This window comes from Fusarium odoratissimum, assembly GCF_000260195.1.
Source record: "Fusarium odoratissimum NRRL 54006 unplaced genomic scaffold supercont1.1, whole genome shotgun sequence".
NCBI classification, from domain to species: Eukaryota; Fungi; Ascomycota; class Sordariomycetes; order Hypocreales; family Nectriaceae; genus Fusarium; species Fusarium odoratissimum.
The window spans coordinates 865,203-889,009 of record NW_022158687.1 but is presented as its reverse complement, the minus strand read 5'-3'; the positions used below and the strand labels follow the sequence as shown (position 1 = coordinate 889,009).

General features: G+C 48.4%; 6 protein-coding genes and 2 non-coding genes across 14 annotated transcripts; 3 read left to right on the top strand and 5 right to left on the bottom strand.

Moving 5' to 3' along the window:
• The first annotated feature begins 319 nt into the window (after nucleotides 1-319).
• On the top strand, nucleotides 320-3,877 carry FOIG_00327 (ATP-dependent metalloprotease). The gene is made up of 4 exons (XM_031196414.1): nucleotides 320-646; nucleotides 706-852; nucleotides 905-2,767; nucleotides 2,817-3,877. The coding sequence occupies exons 1-4, from the start codon at nucleotides 620-622 to the stop codon at nucleotides 3,252-3,254; spliced, it is 2,475 nt and encodes an 824-aa protein (XP_031072181.1). The 5' UTR covers nucleotides 320-619; the 3' UTR covers nucleotides 3,255-3,877.
• A 51-nt stretch (nucleotides 3,878-3,928) lies between these two features.
• FOIG_00326 (dihydroflavonol-4-reductase) lies at nucleotides 3,929-5,431 on the top strand. The gene is made up of 4 exons (XM_031196413.1): nucleotides 3,929-4,163; nucleotides 4,215-4,235; nucleotides 4,292-4,522; nucleotides 4,574-5,431. The coding sequence occupies exons 1-4, from the start codon at nucleotides 4,142-4,144 to the stop codon at nucleotides 5,326-5,328; spliced, it is 1,029 nt and encodes a 342-aa protein (XP_031072180.1). The 5' UTR covers nucleotides 3,929-4,141; the 3' UTR covers nucleotides 5,329-5,431.
• A 47-nt stretch (nucleotides 5,432-5,478) lies between these two features.
• On the bottom strand, nucleotides 5,479-6,963 carry FOIG_00325 (uncharacterized protein; the record flags this gene model as incomplete). The annotated part of the gene is made up of 3 exons (XM_031196412.1): nucleotides 5,479-6,574; nucleotides 6,626-6,659; nucleotides 6,705-6,963. The coding sequence occupies 3 exons, from the start codon at nucleotides 6,961-6,963 to the stop codon at nucleotides 5,614-5,616; spliced, it is 1,254 nt and encodes a 417-aa protein (XP_031072179.1). The 3' UTR covers nucleotides 5,479-5,613.
• Nucleotides 6,964-9,528: 2,565 nt separating this feature from the next.
• FOIG_00324 lies at nucleotides 9,529-9,610 on the bottom strand. Its single transcript has one exon. It is a non-coding gene; the product is annotated as a tRNA-His (tRNA).
• Nucleotides 9,611-10,002: 392 nt separating this feature from the next.
• Nucleotides 10,003-14,762, bottom strand: FOIG_00323 (uncharacterized protein). Of its 4 annotated transcripts, none has more exons than XM_031196409.1 (4): nucleotides 14,517-14,762; nucleotides 14,227-14,442; nucleotides 13,583-14,014; nucleotides 10,004-12,495 (listed from the first exon to the last, which is right to left on the bottom strand). In XM_031196409.1, exons 3-4 carry the CDS (start codon nucleotides 13,975-13,977, stop codon nucleotides 10,548-10,550), a joined length of 2,343 nt encoding a protein of 780 aa, XP_031072176.1. In that variant the 5' UTR covers nucleotides 13,978-14,014; nucleotides 14,227-14,442; nucleotides 14,517-14,762; the 3' UTR covers nucleotides 10,004-10,547. The 4 variants fall into 4 exon arrangements, with proteins under 4 accessions (XP_031072175.1, XP_031072176.1, XP_031072177.1 ...); XM_031196410.1 differs by having other exon boundaries at nucleotides 10,005-12,495; nucleotides 14,278-14,442; XM_031196411.1 differs by having other exon boundaries at nucleotides 10,005-12,495; nucleotides 14,331-14,442; nucleotides 14,517-14,665.
• A 3,255-nt stretch (nucleotides 14,763-18,017) lies between these two features.
• On the bottom strand, nucleotides 18,018-19,731 carry FOIG_00322 (uncharacterized protein). Its single transcript, XM_031196407.1, has one exon. The coding sequence runs from the start codon at nucleotides 19,590-19,592 to the stop codon at nucleotides 18,231-18,233; it is 1,362 nt and encodes a 453-aa protein (XP_031072174.1). The 5' UTR covers nucleotides 19,593-19,731; the 3' UTR covers nucleotides 18,018-18,230.
• A 104-nt stretch (nucleotides 19,732-19,835) lies between these two features.
• On the top strand, nucleotides 19,836-19,933 carry FOIG_00321. The gene has a single exon. It is a non-coding gene; the product is annotated as a tRNA-Leu (tRNA).
• Nucleotides 19,934-20,061: 128 nt separating this feature from the next.
• Nucleotides 20,062-22,896, bottom strand: FOIG_00320 (uncharacterized protein). Of its 4 annotated transcripts, XM_031196404.1 has the most exons (4): nucleotides 22,156-22,896; nucleotides 21,992-22,104; nucleotides 21,002-21,886; nucleotides 20,062-20,953 (listed from the first exon to the last, which is right to left on the bottom strand). In XM_031196404.1, the coding sequence occupies exons 2-4, from the start codon at nucleotides 22,073-22,075 to the stop codon at nucleotides 20,711-20,713; spliced, it is 1,212 nt and encodes a 403-aa protein (XP_031072171.1). In that variant the 5' UTR covers nucleotides 22,076-22,104; nucleotides 22,156-22,896; the 3' UTR covers nucleotides 20,062-20,710. The 4 variants fall into 4 exon arrangements, with proteins under 4 accessions (XP_031072171.1, XP_031072170.1, XP_031072173.1 ...); XM_031196403.1 differs by having other exon boundaries at nucleotides 21,992-22,896; XM_031196406.1 differs by having other exon boundaries at nucleotides 20,062-21,886; nucleotides 21,992-22,896.
• Between the last annotated feature and the right edge of the window lie 911 nt (nucleotides 22,897-23,807).

Sequence of the window (23,807 nt, the reverse complement as noted above, 5' to 3'; positions counted from 1 at the left end):
GTCGATTCTGAACCTCTCCAAGTATTTTTGTCTCTTAGAATCGAGGTCTCAATATGTCTTACTTCCACTAACCTGCCAGATCCATCCCTCAACACAGACACTAGGCTTTTACTGATCACGACAACCAAATCCTGCTCAAAAACTGTTTTGCAAAGTCACAGTTAAAGCATCACAACTCTCACTTAGACAGCACCTATCCCAACCAATGATAAGAGGCTTGTGCCTTGACCGTGATCGGGAGGCGGAAGATCTGATGGCCGAGAGAGGATGACTCAGCATTCTCTCAAATAGGCAAGGGCCCATCGTGTGATGCCGAACAGCGGACCAGAGTGGCAAGCGAACCGAACTCCCCATCGATTACATACTGATGATGCCTGCGCGCGGTTCACTATGAGTGCATCGCGGTAGACAATCCATTCTTCTCTTTGAGTAGGCTTATCACGAAGCAATCTCGGTGTATGACAAACGTTTGCCTCCCGAGAAACCGTTAGACGTGGCGGAGGCGCACACTATCTGCCTACTTGCACGTCATCGAGACACTTTGCAATCAACCTTTCCCTGAGCATCAGTACGAAAATCATCATCCCGAAAGCACTTCTGGTGCATATAACTCCTCAGCATGGCTTATAATGCCATGATGCTGCCGGTATGTTGTTGCGGAGTTTAGGGGAGAGCTATCGCCGACAGTAACTAACGGGGCTCTAGAACATGGCAGCGACCACAACGGAGTTATGGCCTTCGATTACGAATATCGCCATGGCTCCCTGGCGGCATATGACTTCAGTCACACCCAGTCGATCGGTCCCTTCGAAGAATGGCGTGGAACAGACAAAGGTGGCGGACGTTCAACGAGTATGTCGCAACTGTTTGACATTTTCAACCATCATACTAATCTGTGTTACAGGTGACCGAACTCCAAATCCCCGAATTCCTTCAACAAGTTGACTTTGGTTCCCTCTCTCGCTCACGATTTTCTCCTATGAAACCGATGACTGCTCAGACAACTCTTTCCATCATGGACCGTGTTGGCCTTCGAGCGGCCAACCCCATTTTGCGACACCCTCAATTTCAGCCCCGCGTATTGACCCAGTCGTCTTTCCTACGCTCGTTTTCGCAATCTTCTTCCGGTATTCTCTCATCTCCTCGTGGTATCTCAACTCTCGGTGCATTTTCTGTTCAGCGCAGAGCATTCGGCAGCTCCAATGGCATTTCCCGTAACCAGCTGGCAACATTGGAGGAATCCGCCAATCGAAATCCCGGTAATGCGAACGCACAAAACGCTTTTTATCAGCTCCTTCTCCGTGCCAACATGCCTGCTATTCTTGTGGAACGATATCAATCTGGACGCTTTGCCTCCAACGCTGCAACCAACGATGCTTACCAGCGAGCCCTCACGATGCTTGGTGTTAACGCTAACCAAGCTGCGAACGCGCAAGGTGCTGTGAACGGAAACTTTGCTGGAACTCAATGGCCAACTTATGAGCAAGGCATTGCCAACGCTGCTGTGGCTGGATCCGCCAATGGTGGTAATCCTATGGGCCACAAGGGTGAGCCCATCCACGTTATCGTTCAGGAGTCAACTCGGTCCACTATCTTCCGCTGGTTCAAGTTTTTGGCCATCTTCATTGTGACCACCTATCTCTGTTTCGCGCTTGTTACTATTGCCATCGAGGCGTTCAGTACTTTCCGTCGCGGTGGACCTAGCAGCAAGGCAGATTCTGAGGTCAAGGCTGAGAAGCAAAATACTCGGTTCAGCGATGTTCACGGTTGTGATGAAGCCAAAGAGGAACTCCAAGAAGTTGTAGAGTTTCTGAAGAATCCCGAAAAGTTCAGCGATCTTGGTGCTAAACTGCCCAAGGGCGTCCTCCTGGTTGGTCCTCCTGGTACTGGTAAGACGCTTCTTGCTCGAGCTGTTGCCGGCGAAGCCGGTGTTCCCTTTTTCTACATGTCTGGTAGTGAGTTTGACGAGATATTCGTTGGCGTTGGTGCCAAGCGAGTCCGTGAGCTCTTCACCGCGGCTAAGAGCAAGTCCCCTGCCATTGTTTTCATCGACGAACTTGATGCCATTGGGGGCAAGCGAAACCCACGGGACCAAGCCCATGCCAAGCAGACACTGAACCAGTTGCTTACCGAATTGGATGGCTTCGATCAGGACAGCAAAATTATCATCATCGGAGCCACCAACTTGCCCAAAATGCTCGACAAGGCCCTTACCCGACCTGGACGATTTGACCGCCATGTTAATGTTGAACTACCCGATGTTCGTGGCCGTATTGCCATTCTCAAGCACCACGCCAAGAAGATCAAGGTTGGACCTGATGTTGACCTCGAAGCTATTGCTGCTCGATGCCCCGGTCGATCTGGTGCCGAGCTTGAGAACATGCTGAACGTTGCCGCTCTCCGAGCCAGCCGAGCCAAGGCCAGTGTTGTTCGAAAGCAAGATATGGAATGGGCCTACGACCGAGTCACCATGGGTTCCGAACGCAAGTCAATGGTTGTCACTGAGAAGGAGAAGGAGATGACTGCTTATCACGAGGCTGGCCATGCGCTTGTTCAGCTTTTTGATAAGGAGAGCTCAAACACTCTGTACAAGGTCACAATCCTCCCCAAGGGTCCCTCGCTGGGCCACACCGCCCAACTTCCCCAGATGGACAAGTATTCTTACACAGCTGCTGAGTATATGTCAAATATCCGCGTCGCACTTGGAGGAAAGATGGCTGAAGAGCTACGATACGGTGACGACAAGGTGACATCTGGTGTTTCATCGGTAAGTTTTAAAGGAGAAGCTATCACAATCATATACTCATTTCTCTTAGGATCTCGAGAGGGCCACCGACCTGAGCTTCATGATGGTGACACTCTTTGGCATGTCTAGTGTTCTGGGACCTGTTGAATATGGCCGAAGATACGAGAACCTCAGTTCGGAAACAAAGGCAGCAATTGAAGGCGAGGTTCAGAGGACAATACGAAAGTCGTACGAGGATGTACGAAAACTGTTGACGGACAAGCGAAGCGAACTCGACTTGTTAGCCAAGGCTCTTGTTAAGTACGAGACTTTGGACAAGGCCGAAGTGGAGAAGGTGATTCGCGGTGAGAGCCTCCCTGGGCGTATCATCGCTCCTAAGGGACCCATGACATTGCCTATCCCTCAGCAAGCCCCGACACCTCCTGGTCTCGGCGGCGTGACTCATCCTCAACCTCCGCAGACACCCGCGCCACCAGCTGCAGCAGACACATCAAACACTGAAGGGTGAGCTCCGAGGTTTGGTAGTGGATAACACGCCAAGATTGGGGTCAGAGAAGGCGAAGAGGATGCGATGGCTAGTCCACGCCACATGCATTGTGTGACGCGTGGGAAAAAGTGGTGATGATCCAACTCAAGCGCATATTTCTACAGCGAGCATTGCGTATGGAATTGGACGGCATGCCCTTGCGAGACATGAACGAGAATGGGACTTCCTAGCGAGGGGCAAACTGGCCTGGGCATACGCTTAGCGATTGATGTCTATGTTGATATAGACTTTTATCCGTTGGAGCAAAGTGGCAACGTGAAGGAAGTCAGGAGCCAAGATGAGCCATCATTATCAACTAGGAATAGGGGAGACGATGCAGCGAATCTTTGGCATAGGCCTACACCAAGCGTGTATATGGATTTACCCTCTCGGTTATCTGTCTCGATTGTAATAATTTATTTTGTATGTGTATTTTATGGACGGTTATGAGATATGTGATATTCTTCAGTTCCTTATTGTGATTGACTTGAATATGTATGTGTGTATATATATATATACATGATCTGATATGATAGGGTCGTCAAATACGATCTTGGGCTTATTAATGGGATTGTAGTTGGAGTGAAATTCTCCGGTAGCGGAAGATGAATAGAGTTGCATATAGTTACAAAAGAGGAAGAGAACGTGGGGGAGGGGAAAGTGAATCGTCGAATCCCCCAACTTGGAATGACGAATGCGGGCCCAGTTTATCAAAGACCCCCAATGTGTATCCGAGGTATAAGAGGCCATTGACGTCAAACGACGAGATATTGCGTCTTGAGATTCTTCTTTGACTGTTGATACTCACTCAACAAATATATAAACTCAATTATACAACTGCATAACGCTCAATTGGTAAAGCTATCATCATGACAAAGGTTCTCCTCACTGGTAAGTCCTCATTATATCTTCATGCTGAGTCAATCACTAATGATATCACAGGTGGCTCAGGCTTCATTGCCGGTATGCTGTGCTCTTTTGAGAACAATGAAGGATAGTACCTATCTAACAAACTTCAGCTCACACTCTGGAACAACTCCTTGAAAAGGACTACGCCGTCGTGACAACCGTCCGCTCAGAGGATAAAGCCCAAAAGATCCGTAATGCATTCCCAGATAAAGCCGAGGCTGGAAAGCTAGAGATCGTTCTTGTGCCAGACATTGCTAAGCCTGATGCTTTTGATGAAGTAGCAAAGACGCCTGGTCTTGACGCTGTTATTCATGTTGCTAGTCCTTTCCACTACAACATCAGTGAGTCTCAGTGTAGGGACCATGCTTAAATGACTGACTGACATTATCTAGCCGACCCTAAGAAGGATCTTATAGACCCAGCCGTCATCGGTACAACAGGCATTCTCAAAGCCCTCCACGCCACGGCACCAGGCGTGAAGCGAGTCGTCATAACCTCATCCTTCGCCTCTATTCTCGACGAAGCACACTTCACAGACGGTTCTCACGTCTTCTCAGAAAAGACCTGGAACCCCGTCACAATCGACGACATTAGCAGCTCATTCATGACTGCCTACCGCGCCTCAAAGACTCTCGCTGAGCGTGCAGCTTGGGACTTTGTCGCTGAAAAGAAGCCCTCTTTCGATATCGTGACTGTTTGTCCGCCTCTGGTTCTGGGACCTGTATCAAAGCATCTTGCTACACTTGAGAGCATCAACACTTCCAATGAGAGGATCGTTAAGCTTTTGAGGGGGGGTTGGAAAGACGAGATTCCTCCTTGTACACCTGTTCCGTTATGGATTGACGTTCGAGATGCTGCTCGTGCTCACGTCAGAGGTCTCGAGGAACCTAACGCTGGTGGAAAGCGACTCTTTGCTACAGCTGGATGGTTCTCACACCGTGAGATTGTCGACGCTGTTGCTAAGAACTTTCCGGAGTTTAAGGATAGACTCCCTGGGCCAGAAGTCAAGGGCGGAGAGCTTCCTCCTAAGGATCAGATCTTTAAGATTGATACGCAGGAGACGGAGAAGTTGCTCAAGATTGACTGGATCAGCATTGAGCAGAGTGTGACGGATCTTGTTAAGTCACTGAAGGAAATTGGTATTTAGAGGATGGGATACGTAAGTAAGTATGCTACATAGAAGAAATAAAGTAAAGTACTGTAGTGAAAGTGCCTGTTAGGGATAAATTTACATGTTGTGGATCGTGTGACTCTTGACCACTGCTCTCTGTGTCTTCATACATACATACATGCGTCGTGTACGATATCTAACGTCTATCCTGTCGATCCCATTATCTCAAGATAGCCATCATCTGTAGTCTCCGAAATAGAAGCATTTCTATAAACTCGACATGGCTTCGGGTGTGATATGAATTTGAGTATCTCTGAAGTCTCAGAGAGGCATCGTTCCTTTTCGGGGTGGTGATGCTGGAGTAGATGGGCGATAAGGAGGCGTCGATGGAAGTGCCCTCGTGGGTGGAGGCCCAGGACTAGCGAGCATGTTAAATGAAGCATCGCGAGATCTTGGGGGTCTTGGTGGAGAAGTTTGGGTGTTATAGCCAAGAGGTGCTATATGAGCGGAAGGCGGAGGAGTGATAATCCCATCGCTGAAACTGAGCGATCCATCATCCCTGACTTTTCCTCCATCAGGTGCCGTCATGACTATCATGGGAACTTGATTGGCACTATAAATCCTCAGTGTCCTCTCATGCCGCGGCGAGAGTTTACTGCTTGTTGGTGAATACACCGGAGACGCAGGAAACCCATTCGGCTCATCAGCTAGAAATCTTCGCTCTCGAAGTCGTGCAGGCGGTGTAAGCGGGACACCGTCAGGATCTGTATGGGAAATAGTCGGTGAAACCAAAGGCGTAGGTGAGTCTGCGCGAGGAGGAGGTGAAGATGGATGTTTGATGAGTCTCCGAATATCAGTCTTGCGAGATCGACGTCTTCGAAGGAGGCAGAATATGAGGGCGGCGATGGCGAGGAGACCGACGACTGAGATGATAGCTATTGTGACTTTGACGCCCAAAGGCATTCCTTTGTTGGTTTCGTTTGAGTTGCTGCTTGAGGGGTCGGAGGTTGCGAGTGTTGAAGGGTCTGTTGTGGTGGAATATGTGGTTTCTGGTATTGAGCTTTGTATTGGAACTGAAGTTGTTTCTAATGTTGTTGGTCTTGTCGTTGCTTGTAGCGTACTCTCTGCTGTTGAAGCCCCCGCCGTCGTTTGAGATGACGCATCCTGTGACTTGTCTGTTCCCTTTACTTGTTGACAGTCTTTGTCGTCGTTGAGAGATTCAGGATCACAAATGTGATATGGTTGTGGAGGACCCGGGTCTATTATAGAGTGGTAACCATGGCTTCAACATGTCAGTATAAGCAATCAAGAGATGTAGTAGAGGTGAGCTTACTCTTGACAAGTATTGATGAGCCAATTCACATTCGCTACATCTGTTAGCATCTCAACGACCCAAAGCCATCATCACATACGATCTTTTCCACCCTCGCCCAGGTTATCCACGCCACAAGCCTGAGCATCACAACAATAAAGCGCCCGAAAAGGCTGCTCCTCTTCCATCCAGTCCCTGTCTTGAAGAACCTCGCACACGCGCTCAATTGTCTCATCCCCTGGCACCAGCTCCTTGAGGAACCTCTCCCTACACAGGCTGATGCATAGTGGCGGATCCTGAACATCAGGCGCAATGAAGCCCCAGCTGTGGCCGCTGCAGCCTTTAGTCTTGGTGGACATTTGGAAGAGTGAGGAAGACGGAAGGGAGAGGGTGTGTTATTGATGGGACATGCTCTGGAGTTTCAGCTGAATTAAGAGGAGGTAACTCGAAGTGAGAGGGATAGAGACGATAATGATAAAAACGGAAAGTAATAGGCTGATTTAAAATATTAAAAAAAAAAACGGGAGGAGGAGACGGAGAAAAGAGAAAAGGGTCAAACGAGCGAGGTGAGGAATACTTGAGGAGACCGCATCTCACATTGTTAGCTTGTCCTTTTTTCCTCTGTTGAACCTAGACCTATAACAGTTGCAACTGCAGCTGTAGCTGTCACTCTGATCATTCTGTGACCAACAAATCACAAACCAAAGTCTTCAGACCAGGCCCCAAAAGTACGAAGCACAAACCGGTGACAGTTCCCACGGCAGGACCGGTAGCATGGACAAGATCAGGCTGGTGCCTCCGTGACTCTACCGCTATCATACAGCCTCAATTGAGTATGCAATGTAATGTATGTCTGCGTCCTTGTTTGTTCAAGTGTTACACGGCATCAACACCGCAGTTACCCGCGTCCGACGAGAATAGCCTCGTGTGCCTTCTCTCCCTTCCATCCACTCAAACTTGGTAGACACGAGGGGGGCTTGCATCGTGGCGGACGGAGAATATTTCCTATACCAGAAGGTTTTCGAGGCTTCTTTCGTTTGTTTCCTCAGCGGGATTTCTAGTTGTGGCTGCCACGATGGGTGAATGGATGGGGGAGGGTGGAAAGTCTAGAAGCCGATGTTTGTTGGTGTATGACATGACATGACATGGCATGACATTATAGAAGGGACGGTGTTTACAGGGAAATGGGAGCCGGAGGGAGAGAAAGACATGCTTCAGCTGCGTTGTGTGTTGCAATGGCATAAACGGTTGTTGTTTGGTAGGCCAAGCGAGTATTCGACAAGGATGTTGCATTCTAGGTAACCAACTCTGCTGAGTGTGTTTTCGCTAATACAATACTTTGAGTGAGAGTATATCTTCCCTCAGAGACGACGTGGCCGGCAATTCTTGTTGAGGTTTCGAGTAAAAGGCTATGTAAAGGATATGCACATACTATAGTGTCTATCTATCTGTATCTATCCTTTTCTCTCGTTCGAGTCTCCCTCCCTCCAAACCTCAGTTGCGCGTTCACCGTTTGCTCGTGGTTACACAAGACCCTCTCCCCCCACTGAAGCCATGTTTTCCCGCGTGTTGGAAGAGCTGAAATGCACTGCAGATTGCCACTCTTTAGAAGACTCCCCGTTTGATGTTTGTTTTCTCTCATGTCTATGAGACGGTATCTTGCAGCAGATCATCTATCCTCCGTATGTTTGATCCTACTGCTACTGGTGGACGCTGACACAATCAGAGACACATGATTCAACTCTGCATAACAATTGTTCCAAAATATGCACCTCACTTTTGCGGTGAAAGACGAGACATTACTACTGTGCTGTACCGTGTCTATCTATCCAATGCACGACTCTGAGCTGAGCAGAGGCTGACTCGGCACAGCGCATTAGAGTCTTGTAGTCCAGCGTCTACGACGTGCTCTGCTCACCCTCATATTGTGAAACGGAACCTCTGCAGCAGGGGTTATGTATGCACAAGGGACGAACGCCATCGACCTCTCACCGCATGAAATGAGTCCTACTCACGTGGGAGTTCTCGAGTCTGGGCACTCGCCCCAAATAGAAACTTCTGTCTCTGTGATACACACGATTGGCCGAGTCTGAACCTCGTATTTGTACTTGACTCTCCTGAAGAGCTGATAAACCCTTGCACAAATCAGCGAACCACTGCGCTGCCTGCTAAAGAGCAAGCATAGGCCATACCATCCCGACGGGACTCGTTGACGTCATGAGGATAGGCACTTCGGGAGAGTCATCATCCGTATATGTGATGACCAGCTAGCTATGACTTCTTACTCGTTACTCTTCTGGTCATCACATTCCACCAAGTGGAGTTACTCCGAGTGTATCTTCTCTTGTGACTCTGTCCCAGTCCGTCACTATTGGCAACTATAGAGTCTCCGAGATAGCGGATTACATACTCGAGTATATTTCCGCAAAGGGAGCCTTCTCCTTCGTGATGTGTTACAGACCGCCCAAAGGACCGATATCTTTCCCGAGGCCCATCATCGGACTGTGCAAGGTAAACAGTTGATCTCTATCAAGTATCCCACAAACAGCTTCTTGACCAAATCCAACGGATCAATCGCAAGCGTGATGCATTCTAAACGTCATGACGTTTGTACAATTGTGAAGCAGCCTACTTTGATGGATTATGTGTTTGCACAAATCGTTAGCCGATACTTATAAACGATAGACATTCCAATATCTTTCTGTTCTTCAAGCAAGGACCAATGTATTATTTCCGGTCGTATTCTCTCCCAACTGGAAACAATGCATCATTCATTCACTGTGTCACACTGATATCTCATTTACACCACCGGCATTGACTCCCCATTCAAATAACAGCGTCGACCACAAAATGCAAAATAAACTCTAAGGATATAAAAAAGTATATAAAAACCAATCGCCAAAAATAGCAAAAGATAATTCTTTTGCCGTCAGCAAGACTCGAACTTGCGTTTTCAGTGCTTCAAAGAGCCACAAACTGATGTACTGACCCCTATACGATGACGGCTGGAGAGGATTTGATACAAGGGTGGGCTCGTATTCTAGCATATAGCACACGCACATGCTGCCTCACACCAAAACATGATTACACATATTGAACTCCCGCAAGCGATCCTTGCTGCAGGATACACATAAATTTCTATCACGGTGCCGGTCTGTAAGTAATCATTGATGATAAATAACCCAATAGTACAAGAGCGTTGCGCTATTATCCACAGGAGGACTCAAGTCGGCCACATTACAGTACTATATGCGACAGCGTTGCAGTACCAACCTTGGTCATCTTATGCTTGCTCGACTGCATCTCGAAATAAGACATCACCTTCTGAAGCTAACTCGCAACGATGTCGGTAGTTTCTTTTAACACAAATATACAAGCCATGGTGGTCACGATGTTACGTCCAGTCCAGTACATGCTTCCAGAGCATCAATTAAAAATAAAAATAAAAAGTATATCTAGTTCATACAAGAGCAATGTAATACCGTCTGCCTATACCGGGTATAATTCCGCAGCACACCGACCCCAAACACCATCCTCTCCGTTTCCGCGGAGTCTAATCTGCTAGACACATCCATTCCACCTCCCAACCTTGACCTATAGTATGATGAAACACGACCATCAGGTATAAAGTAACAAAAGAAAAGAAAAGAAAAGAAAGGTTAGCATCAAGAGCCATTCTAGTGCAAGTGGACCGAGTCCTTTTCTGTAGAGCCCCAAACTTCTGTCTTGCTCAAAACCTCAACATCTTGTCAAAAGTCTTCTCCTTTCCCATGGTATACAGAGGTTGAACCTGAAACAAAGGCGTCTTGCTGCAGGTGATGTGTAGATAAATATTAAAGGTAATGTGAGTCGGTGATGTATCGGGCTTTGTTTCTGCTTTCAAGCCCTCACTTCGTCGGAGCTGATGGATGAGCCCCAGTGCCCATACAGCTCAATCATCATTCTAGAAGAACGACGGCTTGGCGAGGACACGGTACTCAATGTAGTCCTCGCCGTCGATATTGATAATGGTGCCTTGTGAAACGAGTTTCCCAGTAAATGGGCCTTGCGTCTTGCGTTCATACTTCACCCCGGCGTACATCTTTGCATCTTCGGCATTTGTTCTTAGTCGGAGGCTTTCCTGGCGCGCCCAGACTTTATTGAGGCGTTGCATTTCGTCCCGCTCGTGTAATTGCTGCCGCCCGTTAACGGCCATGCCAGGGATATTCGCGGCAGCGGCTTGGGCTGCCTGAGCGGCTGCGGCTGCTGCACGTTCACGGTTCGCTGCTTGCAGATGAGCGCGTTCCTGAGCGAGCTCGACGCGTGCAATCTCACGCTCCGCTAGAGCCGATGTTCTTTCGATCGCATTGTTGTTCAACGATGTCCTGCCCGTGGTTTGGCGAGGAGCTGGCGCAGGTTGAGGAGGAGTGTCAATATCTATGTATGACTGGCGTGCTTCGGCTCTGGCGGCCTCGACGCGGCGACTCTGACGCAACTCATGGCCTCCATATCCCATTCGCCCTGTCTGATCAGATTCTTCGCCATAATCGCCTGGAAGACGGGGTAGAGCGGGTGCGATAGACAAGGGAGCAGGCGCCTTGTAATTCGTCCCCGCGGCCCTTGCCTGTGCTTCATAAACAGCTTTGGTCTCGTTTGAGGTTCGCTCCCCTTCTTTCTCTCCCATGTCTATCTGATACTGTCGAACACGGCAATATTCCTTGATCTCGTTCCGTGCTAGGTTTTTCAAGTGCGGCTCAAATGCAACTTCCTCGTATGCGATCCAGAGTGCGCCAGCCCCAGCGGGGAAGTTTCCTTCCACGAAACGTCCATCGCGCGTCTCCCGTACCAGCTTAACGCGGAACATATCATTCTGTCCCAAGATTCCGTATACTGCATGGCGATCACGAGGATCCGGCGAGTTGGACTTTGCCCAATGCCCAATAAGAATTCGGGTAGGTCTGGTGCCGGGCAGGGGATCGACGGTATGTCGCAAAGGTTGCGGGCCACCGGGGGCTGGCTGAATGGGAGTGTGTTCAATGACAGGGCCATTTGAGGGAGGAGGATTGGCTGGCGCAAACCCTCCGCTCGTCCTCCTCCTTTTGGCATCGCGATTCTGTTGCAAGTGTTCGGGAAGATCAACTCCATAAGCAACCTGAGGTAGATTTGTGCCGTGCTCGGCAGTGGAGTTGAGATTGGCCCGACGGACTGCTTCTTTGACGGCAGCCTTCTCAGCAGCAACTCTCTCTCCCTCAAGCTCGTCTGTCCCAATCGCTTCGGCGCGGATCTTGACATACTCCTTCACCTGTAGCTGGTCTAAGCCCACAAGATGATCCAAAAACACAATCTTGTCGAAGGTTACCCAACTTCCGCCAGGTCCTGGTGGCAAGGGGTATTCATCTGATATCGTTTCTCCAGATAATGTGGTGGGCTGGATACGGGTCCGTAATCGCTCGCGAACATCGATGAAACCAATGACGGCATGTTTAAGATCCACTGTAGGAGCCTCTGAGTCTCTCCAATATCCTATGGTGACGCCTTTGACACTTCCGGTGCTTAAACGTGGAGGCTTGCTCTTCGTTGTAGTTGCTTGTGGTTGTCGTTCGTCAGCGAGAGACCTCACCGGCTCCATTTTCCTTTCACTCAGGTCATGGAAAATAGAGTTGCGTTTTCTCTTTGGATAGTGGGAAGCCACGGGCTCATCCTCAGCATCTCCCATAATCTCGTCATCGGCTTCAGATGCTGGCCGAAGAGGTGACGACTTGCGAATACCGTTAGTGCGAGCGCCCACTACTATCTCGTCCTCAAGTTCGTTGAAGTCGACCCCTGACGGAGAATGTACAGTGCTCGCCGGCTCACTTAGCTCGCTTTCAACGTCTGCGTCGCCGATGGAAATCTTGCGACCGTTGGTCTGTCTGTGAGGGTGAGTTAGATGTGATTCATTGGCCAGCGCTATATTCTGAAACACAGGGTGGTATAAGACAAATGCATTGAATCAAGTCAACCACTGCTGAACTCGGGCAGAAAGTAAGATGCCCAACGACCACTCGATCTAATAAAGCACCGGTGTATATAGTATAAGAAAAGATGCGGGCTGGGGCTGACGAGATCCCGAATCCATCGTCAAGTTGAGGTGAGGTTTGTTAGGTTGATGAAGCCTGACGTGGTTGCAGGGGTGTATAATATCCAGTACGAGGTGAAAGATGACGATGTTACAGGGGCAAGGATGTGAGACCAAAGGGGGAATGGGAAGAAGAGCTGGGGTACCTAAGGTTTTTTTACAGAAACCATAGTCTTGGGTCCGCACCCTGAGGGTGAATGTGAGAGCGTGTGGTTGGCTCCAAAATCCTCCTCTTTCTCAGTACAAGGTCAAAAGAATAGTTGAGTTTGCCAAAAACTTTGAAGGATGAGGGTGTATGTTGAGACAAAACACAAGCAAATAATACCAAAACAAAGATGAAAGCATGAGCAGGAAAGAAGGTTTGAGCTAGGATAAAACAAGAGAGAGAGAGGAAGACAATCGCTGCTGCCAGTTGTCATTGAAGCAGGAAAGTTGCAGTGCAGTTGCAGCTACATCTCCAACTAAAGAGTGTGAATGCAACTTGCGGCAGTGAGTGATTCAGCCTATTCGGTTCATGTTGGGCAACATTCGACACCGCTTGGGATCAAATCCTGTCACTTCCTTGATTCGTCGACGGTGATTAGATTCAGAGTCACCGTATCTTTCAAGAAATCACGATGAGATACAGTCAGGTCAGATGCGGTCAACAACAATTGCCCTTGTGTTGACAAATCGGGCAATGCCAACTAACTTAGGCCGTAAACCCTTGTTCGAAGCCACGCCACTCGCTCACTCTCTGGCTCAATCACTTGACTGGCTGAGGACGCGAAGACATGATGGCGAAGCAATCCAACACGACGTGAATGTTTTGACGAGTTTGGGGAGGTTTGAGGATAGAGAAAGAAAGAGTAACAACCCATGACAACGGAAATGTAACTTGCCTTGGTGATGCGCTTATAGCGGCAGACGGAGCAGCAACTGGTGACTTACCATTAGCAGTACTAGGTGAATGCGCGTTCGCCGGTGATGGAGCGCGATCCTTAGTAACTGGAGCTGGAGTTGAAGCCTTTGGTAATGGTGATGGCGGCATGGCTGCTGGTGGTGATGCGGCTCTGGGCGCTGGGGTAGCAGATATACCGGTTGTTGCAACGTTAACAGGCGCGCTCTCAACCAAAGGGCTCTTAACCTTTATGACGAGGGCAGAGTCTGGCGTTGGAACACGAGCTGGTGATGCAGCTCCAGAAGTTGACGGCTTGGGAGCACCAGAAGAGAGCGCGGGTGATATGGGCTCAGGCGGCGCAACCGGCCTGGGCTTGTCACTGTCCGTATTTTCCATGACGCGCGCGACTTGAGGAATATCTCACTTGGTTATACTGGAGCGCGAAAGAGTTGTCGTTAGTTGACTGGCTTCAGTTGATGAAAATGCAATTGGGTTGACCGTTGGGGAGATTTAGAAAGAAAGAAAAACGGGAGACAGAGAATTAGGTGATGGCGCGTTATCAAAAACCGAGTTTAGGTAGTTGCAAGAAAAGAAGTGAGTTGACTTGCGCGTCAATGGTCGCAACTCAGGTTGCCAATTAATTACCTTGGGTATTACCTGAGGCTAAGGTGAGGTAAGGCAAGGCAGAAGACTAACTAGTACAGCCACTGCCACAGCTTGGGAGGTGAGATGAAATAAATTAAGGTCACCTCAGGTAAAGTTGAAGTGGATGGCGTCGGGAAGCAGGAATGGGAGAGTCAAGACCAACACCCTGGTTGGTTGAGGATCTGATTCTGGAATCTTAGAGCCGGGGGCCCAGGGCTAAAGACAATAAGCGCAGTTCAACTTGGCAGATAGGAAGTTGACGAGTAAGGACAAGAGAAGGGATTACGTACAGGATAACTCAGAGGTAGTTGTACGAGTTGTGTAGAGACCGAGATCCATCGAGGAGCAAACTGAACTCAACGAGTGAGAGATTGTCAAGTTGACGATGAATAGTTGAGGAAGGGGAATAGGTAGGAAAGGGATAAGTTAAAGTTAGGTTGAGAACGGAGAATGAATAGTAGACATGGAAGTCCAGGAATCTCAAAATGGGGGCGTGTGGGGCATGCAAAGAGCTAAGGCAAAAGTCAACAGTTACCTTACGTCGTAACGGAATTGCCAGGGAGCCCGGAAGAGAAGTTGTGTGGAAACGGTAGAAGAAAAGAGTGGATTTATAGATGCCTTGGTTGAATCTTACGAAATGAATCAATGACAAGGCAACGCTATCAGTTGAACCCTTGGAGGCGAGAGTATTTCATGCTGAACTTGTTCTGCAACTGTATCAGCACTGACACGATACTGTTGCGACTGGTCGATTACTCTAAACTTCTCCCTTGGTAACTAAGATTGGCTCGTGGACTTAAGACCTTGGCTCACCCCTCACTGAACTGGAGTGAGTGACTGTGCCTTCGATTCTCATTCTTCGTTATTGGAGATTTACTGCATCAACATGGCTGGTTCTGATTGGCCACGAGAGTTGCCAGCCTTGGTTCAACATCACACTTAGGTGCACCAAGAGCAGCAACAACGAACCAAGATTGGAACGTCAAGGTTCATTGCGTTTATCAGGTAACTCGAGGTCAGCTCTGCACAATCTCGAATAGTCAGAAAGGTAGTTGTGCAGTTGACCATGGAGATGTTCCGTATAAGCCATCAGTTCTTCCACCCTTCATCTCCCTTTCAACCATATTTAACTTTTTATACTCACTCATCATTTCAGCTCTGGTTTTTTCTGACCTCTTTCTCTGATGATGAATCCCCTTTCTTGTGGTTGCGAATGTTCACTCATGAAACATCTCATAGGTGGACGCTTTAGACCAGCTCATGCAATACTACATACACGCCTATGAACATCCTCAGTCACCCCCATAGGTTCACAGTCTCTTAGATAAGGTGTTGTCAAGTTCTGTACTCGACGCGACTCGATGTGCCGATACAGCAACTCTAATCAACAATGACCCTTGTATTTTTATTGAACTTTATCATGTCGCATCATTTCCAATGTGTCTTTCCAATTCCCCTCAACGGCACCTATGGGGTTGTGCATCATTCTACCCGTGCTAGTTGACAACTACTGACGCATACACTGACACCGCTCCCTCTGAACACTAAGGCCCGGTGAATAGACGTGTAGGCTAGATGCCAAGGATACGAGATTCCAAATTGGCAACGAGCACTGTCAGGTTACAGAGTGATACAATAAATCGTTCTCCTACCACTAATCGCTGGCAATGGTTCACCCTCTGTGACTGATCGACTCAGCCAGCCAGCGCAACACCGCCCCCTAGCAGCAGCGCAGCGCCAAGACAAGCCTGGCTTGATAGCAGCAATGATGCCACGATTTCCATCAATAGTCACAAGCTCAAGCCAATAAACCCTTCCACATCACATCACAAGTCCCGACAACTCTCCCGTTCTTCTCTTCTCCTCATCGCCAACAAAATTAGCTCAATCCGGCACTTTCACGTTGTTAATTTGAAACCTTGACTTGCGGTAGCACTCCAAAAAGTCAATATCCTCATGTTGCATATGCCGGAAAGTGAAAAGTTGAGGCATGTGCTGATTGAATAGTGCCAGTACGTTATGATTATGATGACATATTTGGCTCTTTTTAGCCAATCATGTAACAGCATTGTGTTCCAGCTCTGGACGGTAGCCAATAGAGAACAGCGAGTCTTTTTGCGGGAAAATCTGTAATCTCGCAACTTCATGGTTTCCCGCGCTTATACGCACGCCCTATCTAAACACTGAAACACGCCTCTCAATTTGGGCATCGTTCGTCTTTTATAGCAGTTCAGCTTCCTGACAGAGTCATCACCCAATTCATCTCTTGGGCGATCTCACATGAATATCTGATGAGAGCCGTCCCTTCAAACTCATGACCACATGGTAGACTTCGTCGACAACTCAATTGCACCGTGAAACTGCCGAGGTTGAAAACGAAAAAGGGTATCAACCCTCGAAACTCCAACGGACATTAGCTCAACTCAGCTCATCTCAACAACCGACGGTTGTACAGAATTGTACGGTAACGCACATAGTGGCAGGGCTAAGGACGGATAAATAGCACCATGCCGGTATAGCGCCCGCGGCCAGTCTTCTCCAATCCTGCCTCTTCTTTGCTTACACGAGTTGATTACTGACTTCTCGTCAGCGTCGCTCCATCTGGAGGTCGCCGAGACAGTCAAGCAAGATATCTAGTACAAGTGCTTACGAAAGAATGAGTTTCTGAGGACATGTTTACAACAATGACGCCAAGTGCGAAAAGACTCTGATCATCTACATATTTTTCCTCAAAAGACTTGTGAAACTTCAACTCATATTACATGACTCGCTTGTCATCAGATTCAACGTCAAAGTTCCCAATCTCTTCGCGATCGGCCCATCTCACCCACTAAGTCCCGACAATTCAGCAACCCCTGTAAATTTTATTATTAAGAAAAATTGGACTTTCCTCAGGGTGTCAGAGGTCTTTGAGACCTTCACATGTGGGGACGAAAATGGACTAGTCAAAGAGCCTACTAAGTTCACTTTAAGTTATCCTACACCTATCTCGGTTTTTATGTCACTGAGAATTGTAAAAGTCCAAGTTTTTCCTCGTTCCCTAAGCTCATTCTCAATTGAATAGGAGCCGATGATATCCACTGCTAGGTCGTCCTGGTTGGTTATCATGAGTTACCGTGCCTCTCTGCCAATTATGCACGTCTCGCAAATCACCAACTCTTTTACTGTGTATGGTTAAGGCAAGTCACAGCGTCGCGCCAATTATGCTTCTCTGCATTGTCTATCAGCATAATATGCCTGTCTGAGTTTCAGAGTCTTTTATGCCGTGTTGCCATTAATTCCCTCATTTTTGTTGGTCGACTTCTGCCAAATTGAGTTGTCAACTTATCCAAATAGTGTCTCGCTGTGATCACAATGTGATTCGTCTGTCACAACTGCACATTCGGTCTCTGGAACAACGCCACTTTCGTTCTCGTTCAAGGCAAGGATTTTGCGTTCCGGAGATTCGACGGTAATCGAGTGTAATTGTTGGAATTGTCATGTCTGTGAAACGCCTCCCGGGTAGCACATAGATGCGACTGGTTGAACTTGAAGACAAGCGAACCAGTCGATACTCTTTGCCGAGGGTTGCCTGTTTAATGTAAAACCTGACTCATATCTCATGTTGAAATACACTTGTGGGTAAATTACCATGGCTGCAAATATTTTCACTCATCAAAACTCTTGGTGGCGGTTTTGTAGTTGGGCCGCATATGACACTCATAGCCAGAAGAAACTGCCAAAGTTTCCCAGCTCAGAGCCCAAGTTCTGACATTGTGAGTCTGACAATAAGTTGAGTGCAGTAAATACGAGTTTTCCCGATGATTATGAGTAGTTGATTGCGATAGGTAACTTAGTCTGTCAGTATAGCATGTCAACCAACGAGATCACTCTTACTATAGCACCATGAGAAAACCTGACACACGTCAGCTCATCTGCATAATCCGTTGCAAACATAGTACGATCAGGTTCTGACGTCAATTCATTCGATGTCGTTGCATTTCATTTCTTCATTGTAGCTGACATCACCTCCCCCGTCCTCGACCACGGCCTCTACCCCGACCGCGTCCTCTGCCTCCACCACGACCTGTCTTTGGTCCACCTCTCTGGCCTCCCTGATTATCAAATCTCTCAAACAATCTCTCCTCTCCAAATGCTCCTTCGCCAAATCTCATAAAGTTGACGAGGCCGCGATCCACAATCGCTACCAGCACGTTGCGGTGTCCGTGCTTTAGTCGCTGATACATCCGTCCTCCAGGGCCCTTCCAAGCCTCACTGGGTGGGTCGTAAGGTGTAGATTCTAGAAGAGCTTCGATTTGTTCGAGCGTTGGAACGCATGTATCGCTTGCGTCGACCACCGCAAAGCGGAAATCAGGTGGTGGTGGGTTCTTTTTCGAGAATGGCGCGCCACCTGATTTCCATACGTGAAAGAAAACTCGCCAAGGATCTTGGGGAGGATGAACTATGGGAGGTGTAGGTAGTGGTTTGTGGCGGGGAAGAATGGCAAGTTGGTCGTAGATAGGTCTATAAGCGCGGTAAAGACCCGGCTGAACAAGAGGTCCAGATGGGTTTCGCTTTGGTTGTGATTCTGAGTTAAAGAATGAGAATAGCCACTGCCATAGAGTCTTGGATTGGGGTGTTGGTGTTGGTGCCTCATAGGGTGGCGCGCGTAGAACGTAGAAGCCTGCTCGCTTCAGATGCGAGTAAACCTGGTATTGTGGTAATGTGATTTTGCCCCTCTCACCCTCGTTTCCGATAAAAAGTGAATATGCTGCCTCAAGACTCAAAGGCAGCCCGGCATCATAGTCGTCAGGTCCCATATCCGTCTTCGGTTTTCCATCAGCGTGGGGTAGGATATCCTCCAGTTGTCGATTTGGCCACCAGAGATCCATGGTCCCTCTCTCGATGAGAAAAATAGCCTCCTCAGGCAAAAGCCAGACTTTCCCCGTACCCAAGCGCTCCTTGTGTGCAGGTACCGCCCGTCCAATATCTTTCTGCCATGTTCCGCGCTCATGCTCAACCATGACAACTCTGTCACGTAGCCACAAGCCCTCCTTCTCGCCAGCTTCCTCTACCTTGGCCCACCAGTCGGTAAAACACCATCCTCGAACCCAGGAATCTTCGCGATGTATCCTTGTGTAGCCTAGGACATTATCCAAGACAGTGCGACTCGCTTCGAGAAGACCATCTTGTGCACGGGTGCCATGTGACTCGAAATCCTTCTCGCCCTTGCGAATAGCTTTGCTTGATACACCATGCTTATCGAACATGGATAGGAAGAGGTTAACATCCGGCGCGTCATCGTCGACATCTTCTGTAGCAGCACCATTGGTGCTTTTGACCGGTTGTGCTAAGGTACTGGGATTATCGTCGTCGTCAAAAGCCATGGCGATTATATGGCGAAAGAGCTTTCTTAAGCTTCAGGTGATATTAAAATCGCTTGAGATATTGTCGGAGAGGGCTTCGGAGGCGTCGAGAACAATCTTCGGTCGATTGGCGTGAACTGATGTTGAAAGATAATTTTATGCAAACCTATGAGCTCCGATATTGATATTTTCTGCCCCCACCAAAGCTGTGGTAGTATATACTCTGACAACGCAGGCGTTTTTAACAATCAACGAATCATCATCGCTAACTTGGCCGAGTGGTTAAGGCGCTGTGTTTAGGTTCTAATCAGAAACCAAACCCGCAGTGGGAAACCGCGGAGGTTCGAACCCTCCAGTTAGCAAAATAGCGATTCAATTTTTGCTGTTTCCGTCATTGCTTAGATGTTTGTCTTGCTTGATTTGTTTGTTATTGTTATTGGCGAGAACCGATGATCTGGATAATTTGTGCTGCTTGTTTGTCTCTATAGGATCATGCTTGAGGTTTATGCAATCCTCTCTGTAATTCTCAAACAATCCTTCCGTTCTGTTTCTCAAGTACAATGACCCTCCATTGTTTCCCATTGTCTTTCGAAGGTGTTTTCCTTGGTGCAATCTCCTTTATGTCGAGTTCAGCTCCTCATGCTCGGAGTATGGATCAACTCTACTCATGCCCTCAGAAAATGACTCATTAGACCAATCTGTAAAACTCATGGCTTCATAAGATTCAATATATTTCATTCATATCACTATGACATGTGGAACATTTACATCGTGCACTTGCCCACTGCCTGTGCTCATTCCTTTCCCTGAAGCCCCCCCGGAACGCCATGAACTATGCCCGGTATTACAAGAGCCCTATCCCCTCTTCGCCGGTTTCCCCAAAATGCAAACACCCCTGGGTATACTTCAACTGGAGGGAACCTCGATAGCTTAGTTCCGTTCTCGCCAGGTCCTTTCATATGCCGTCGTGCGACCTATTTCTCTACCGTTGTGCCGTTACGCTGGATCTGGCATGGGAGATATACTCCCGACGCGGCTTCAGTTGCGGCTCATTGGCGCAACGGCGTCCTGCCATCTTCGGGTGAGCGTGGCGCATGGCAAAAAGGTTCTTAAAAGCCATCCCTGGACCTCCTAGTTCATCATTCAATGAATGGCTTCTTCTGGCCTCCAACCATACATAGACCCAATGCTCGTAATGAATCGCGGTCGTTGGCGAGAATAACAGTCGGCGCTGGAAGCATCGGGTTGTTCGGATCCACGTGAGAGGCGTCTTTGGCCGCCTGTTCTATAGCGTCCATCTCTTCCTTACAGGCCTGTTGATCTAACGGGCAGATGACAATCGGCTGACGTATCATTACATCTCGGGCACCACTAAGATTGACCTTGGACTGTTAGCGCAGGCGAGGCATGGAAACCCGAAGAGAGCATACCTTAATAACCAAGTAGAACTCGATTTTGTAAAGGGTAGAAGTCGTGGTAAATGATGTGACTTCGTAAAGAGGAAATTGGGGCTTCCCCCGCCTGACGACGCCTTCTGGATCTCTCAGATCCTTGGATGGAAATGTCAGCCCGACGTTTGTGGCGTAACCCGCCTCTGGCATCTTTGTCTTAACCGGTTGCACCTGTTTCGAGATCCTGTTTATCTTTTTCGTAGGTTCATCACCTTCTGGGTTGAATGTGATTTCCTCCTCAACAGTCAAGGTAATCTTTTCAATTGTGACGCGTTTCGCTTTACTTAACCAATCGAGGTTTGGTGACAGTTTGATATATACTGTGATGGGATCACTGGGGCCGTAGCTCCACCGTGGTAGATTGATGCCGAGGTGTACGATATTATCGTTAGTGACCAATTTGGATTCGGGCTTGTTATACATTCCGAAGGTAGAAAGTGTATCGTAGCGTTGTAAAGGTATTGGAAAAGTGTACTTGTACTGGTTGCTGTGGCCTTGCTGAACAGTAACGACGAGCTCGTAGTATGTTTCGGCGGTTCGGCTGGGTAGTTGGAGGGACGCTGGAGGTATACGACGATTCGACTCTTCGCCGCCGCGACCAAAAGGAATAAACAGAACGAACGGTAGATCCATAGCAATGATCCTCTCGGCCTCCTTTCCAGATGAGCAGCGAAAGAGGAGCTGCTCTTTTCCGACTAGATCCGTGGTCTCGCGGCGGGGAGCGCCTAGATGTCGTTTCGCAATGCTGTCGGCATCGGGATGTATTGTTTCTCGGCGCTGAAGACATATTCGAACGAGGGATACGGGTACGGGCATGGAAAAACCTTGCCCAGGGCGAATTTCGACTTTTCCTTCGATGCGCGGCTACAGAAACCACCAATGTCAGCATAACGAGGCCCGGCGCACTTGAACTGGTGAGGTAAGGATGAGGGCGTAAGCAAAGACAAGCTGAAGCTGAGATTGACGTACCAGAGTCGCAGAGATACCAGGATAGCCCACGAGAAAGCTACTGTTTGGAGGACCCGAGACCCTCACGCTCGCAGGGCCCGACATGATCGTGGCTTTGTTGATGCAGCGTCAGGCTTAAGGTTTGTGAGGCCCTGTGAGCCGAGTATCCTAGTGAGGAACGGTACCTAGAGCGGCGGTGTCGAGTGGGGGGAGATGACGGCGACGAAGCGGGATCGGGAGCGGAGGGGGCGGCTGGCTGAGTCCCGATGGCGACGAAAGCGTCGGGCTACGCCAGAGCCAGGGCGTGTGGAGAGTTGCGATGCCAGAATTGAGCGTAAATGCTGAGAAATTGGTGATGTAGTGGTGTTCATGAATCCAAGAGTTGCTAAGTGTCGATTGCAGGTTGGTGGAGGGGGAAGCTTATGGAGCCCTGGCGACGAGACCAGTAGCTGCGTGCGAAAGACGGCGGGTGCTCGTGTTGGGTACTAGGCTCCCACTAAAGCAAGGATATCGTTTTACTCTCCAGCTACTGGAGGTGTTGTACTATTCCCAGAGTGCGGGTGTCTAGGAGGAATGCGTCAATGTTGCCAAGATCTAGGTGGGGGCAACAAGCAGCGCTCTGGTCAATAATTCGAAGCGCTGTGAGTTGAAGATTATCGGAAGACGCTATGTTGTTGAAAATGACGAGAGCATCACCAGCCAGGATGACGTCCGAAGAGGGGTTGTTCAAGCTTCGAATCGGACCAGAAGCCGGAAGAAGCAGGTCAATAAGCAGAAGTGCTTGCAGCTAAAGAATGGAAGAAGAATCTGATCCAAAGAGAAATGGATAGGTTAGGATACGGGTCGGATGGGAATGGCATGGGATGGAAGACACTGGAGGCTCAGCCTGAACGTGGAGTGCAGAGTGGAGTTTATGCAGGTAAAAGGAAGGAAATCGGAGCTGAAGCTGAAAGATGCAACCCTCTCAGCAGTCTTCCAAGAAACGAGAGAAACGTCAAAGAAAAATAGTGGCAGAAGTATTGCTTTTTCACTGAAACAATAAAACCCCAACCCGTCTGTGAAAGGCCCTAATGCTAAACGCTTGCCTTTCCTCTTCCCTTTTCGACGTGTAATCAATTTACCAGGTTCAGGGTCCTGTCAGCATTCAAAAGCGCCTTTGCCAAATCAGAACATTTGATGAAATCCATCCATCTCACGCGGTAAGGCAGTCTTGAAGACTTAAGGCTGACTGCCTAGACAATATGTGGAGGCGATGATGAGAGCGAAATGAATGATATTCGTATATGAATAGGTACTTGGATACCTTATTCAATATTGATAGAGTTACTGTATAAGACATTGATATATGTAATGTCTTGGCTTAATAGAGTTATTCTTAATTAGCTCGTTGACCAACTCTTAATGCTCTTAAGCTGCACGGTTGTTGCTGCAGCACCCGCTTAGTAGAAAGGGACAGTATGAAGATGCTGTCATTGGATTGGGCCATCGGATCCATGTGATCGTTAGTTCCATTCTTTTCATGGATGAATATTACCTGCGTGTAACCGAGTCTTGTTTTCGCTATTGACGTCTTACAAGAGATTGTACCGAGATATATGCAACATTCTCCACCTAATACGACATGAGTTCCTCTAAATGTTGATATTTACGGAATCAGTCAATGGACAAATGCTTCATTCCTGCCAAGCATTGACTTTCAATCAAGATCGTGGCGGCCAGGAATAAGCCCAGTTTATCCCCGCTGCCGTAGATCAAGATCGGCAGGAAGGAGCCACTTGTGGCTGGAGACCCCATCTAGGTCTATCTCGAGTTCCATCTTCGCTGCTACAACTTCGAT

Excerpts from the sequence above, each read along its gene's own strand:
- FOIG_00327 (XM_031196414.1), top strand. The coding sequence starts at position 620 with ATGGCTTATAATGCCATGATGCTGCCG. Across the intron at positions 853-904 it reads AGGTGGCGGACGTTCAACGA|GTGACCGAACTCCAAATCCC; the intron begins GTATGTCGCAAC and ends TCTGTGTTACAG. Across the intron at positions 2,768-2,816 it reads TGACATCTGGTGTTTCATCG|GATCTCGAGAGGGCCACCGA; the intron begins GTAAGTTTTAAA and ends CATTTCTCTTAG.
- FOIG_00326 (XM_031196413.1), top strand. The coding sequence starts at position 4,142 with ATGACAAAGGTTCTCCTCACTG. Across the intron at positions 4,164-4,214 it reads GACAAAGGTTCTCCTCACTG|GTGGCTCAGGCTTCATTGCC; the intron begins GTAAGTCCTCAT and ends ATGATATCACAG. Across the intron at positions 4,523-4,573 it reads TCCTTTCCACTACAACATCA|CCGACCCTAAGAAGGATCTT; the intron begins GTGAGTCTCAGT and ends GACATTATCTAG.
- FOIG_00323 (XM_031196409.1), bottom strand. The coding sequence starts at position 13,977 with ATGGAAAATACGGACAGTGACAAGCCCAGGCCGGTTGCGCCGCCTGAG. Across the intron at positions 12,496-13,582 it reads GCTATAAGCGCATCACCAAG|ACAGACCAACGGTCGCAAGA; the intron begins GCAAGTTACATT and ends TCACCCTCACAG.
- FOIG_00322 (XM_031196407.1), bottom strand. The coding sequence starts at position 19,592 with ATGGCTTTTGACGACGACGATAATCCCAGTACCTTAGCACAACCGGTC.
- FOIG_00320 (XM_031196403.1), bottom strand. The coding sequence starts at position 22,075 with ATGTCGGGCCCTGCGAGCGTGAGGGTCTCGGGTCCTCCAAACAGTAGC. Across the intron at positions 21,887-21,991 it reads CTGGTATCTCTGCGACTCTG|CCGCGCATCGAAGGAAAAGT; the intron begins GTACGTCAATCT and ends TGGTTTCTGTAG. Across the intron at positions 20,954-21,001 it reads AGTTCTACTTGGTTATTAAG|GTCAATCTTAGTGGTGCCCG; the intron begins GTATGCTCTCTT and ends TAACAGTCCAAG.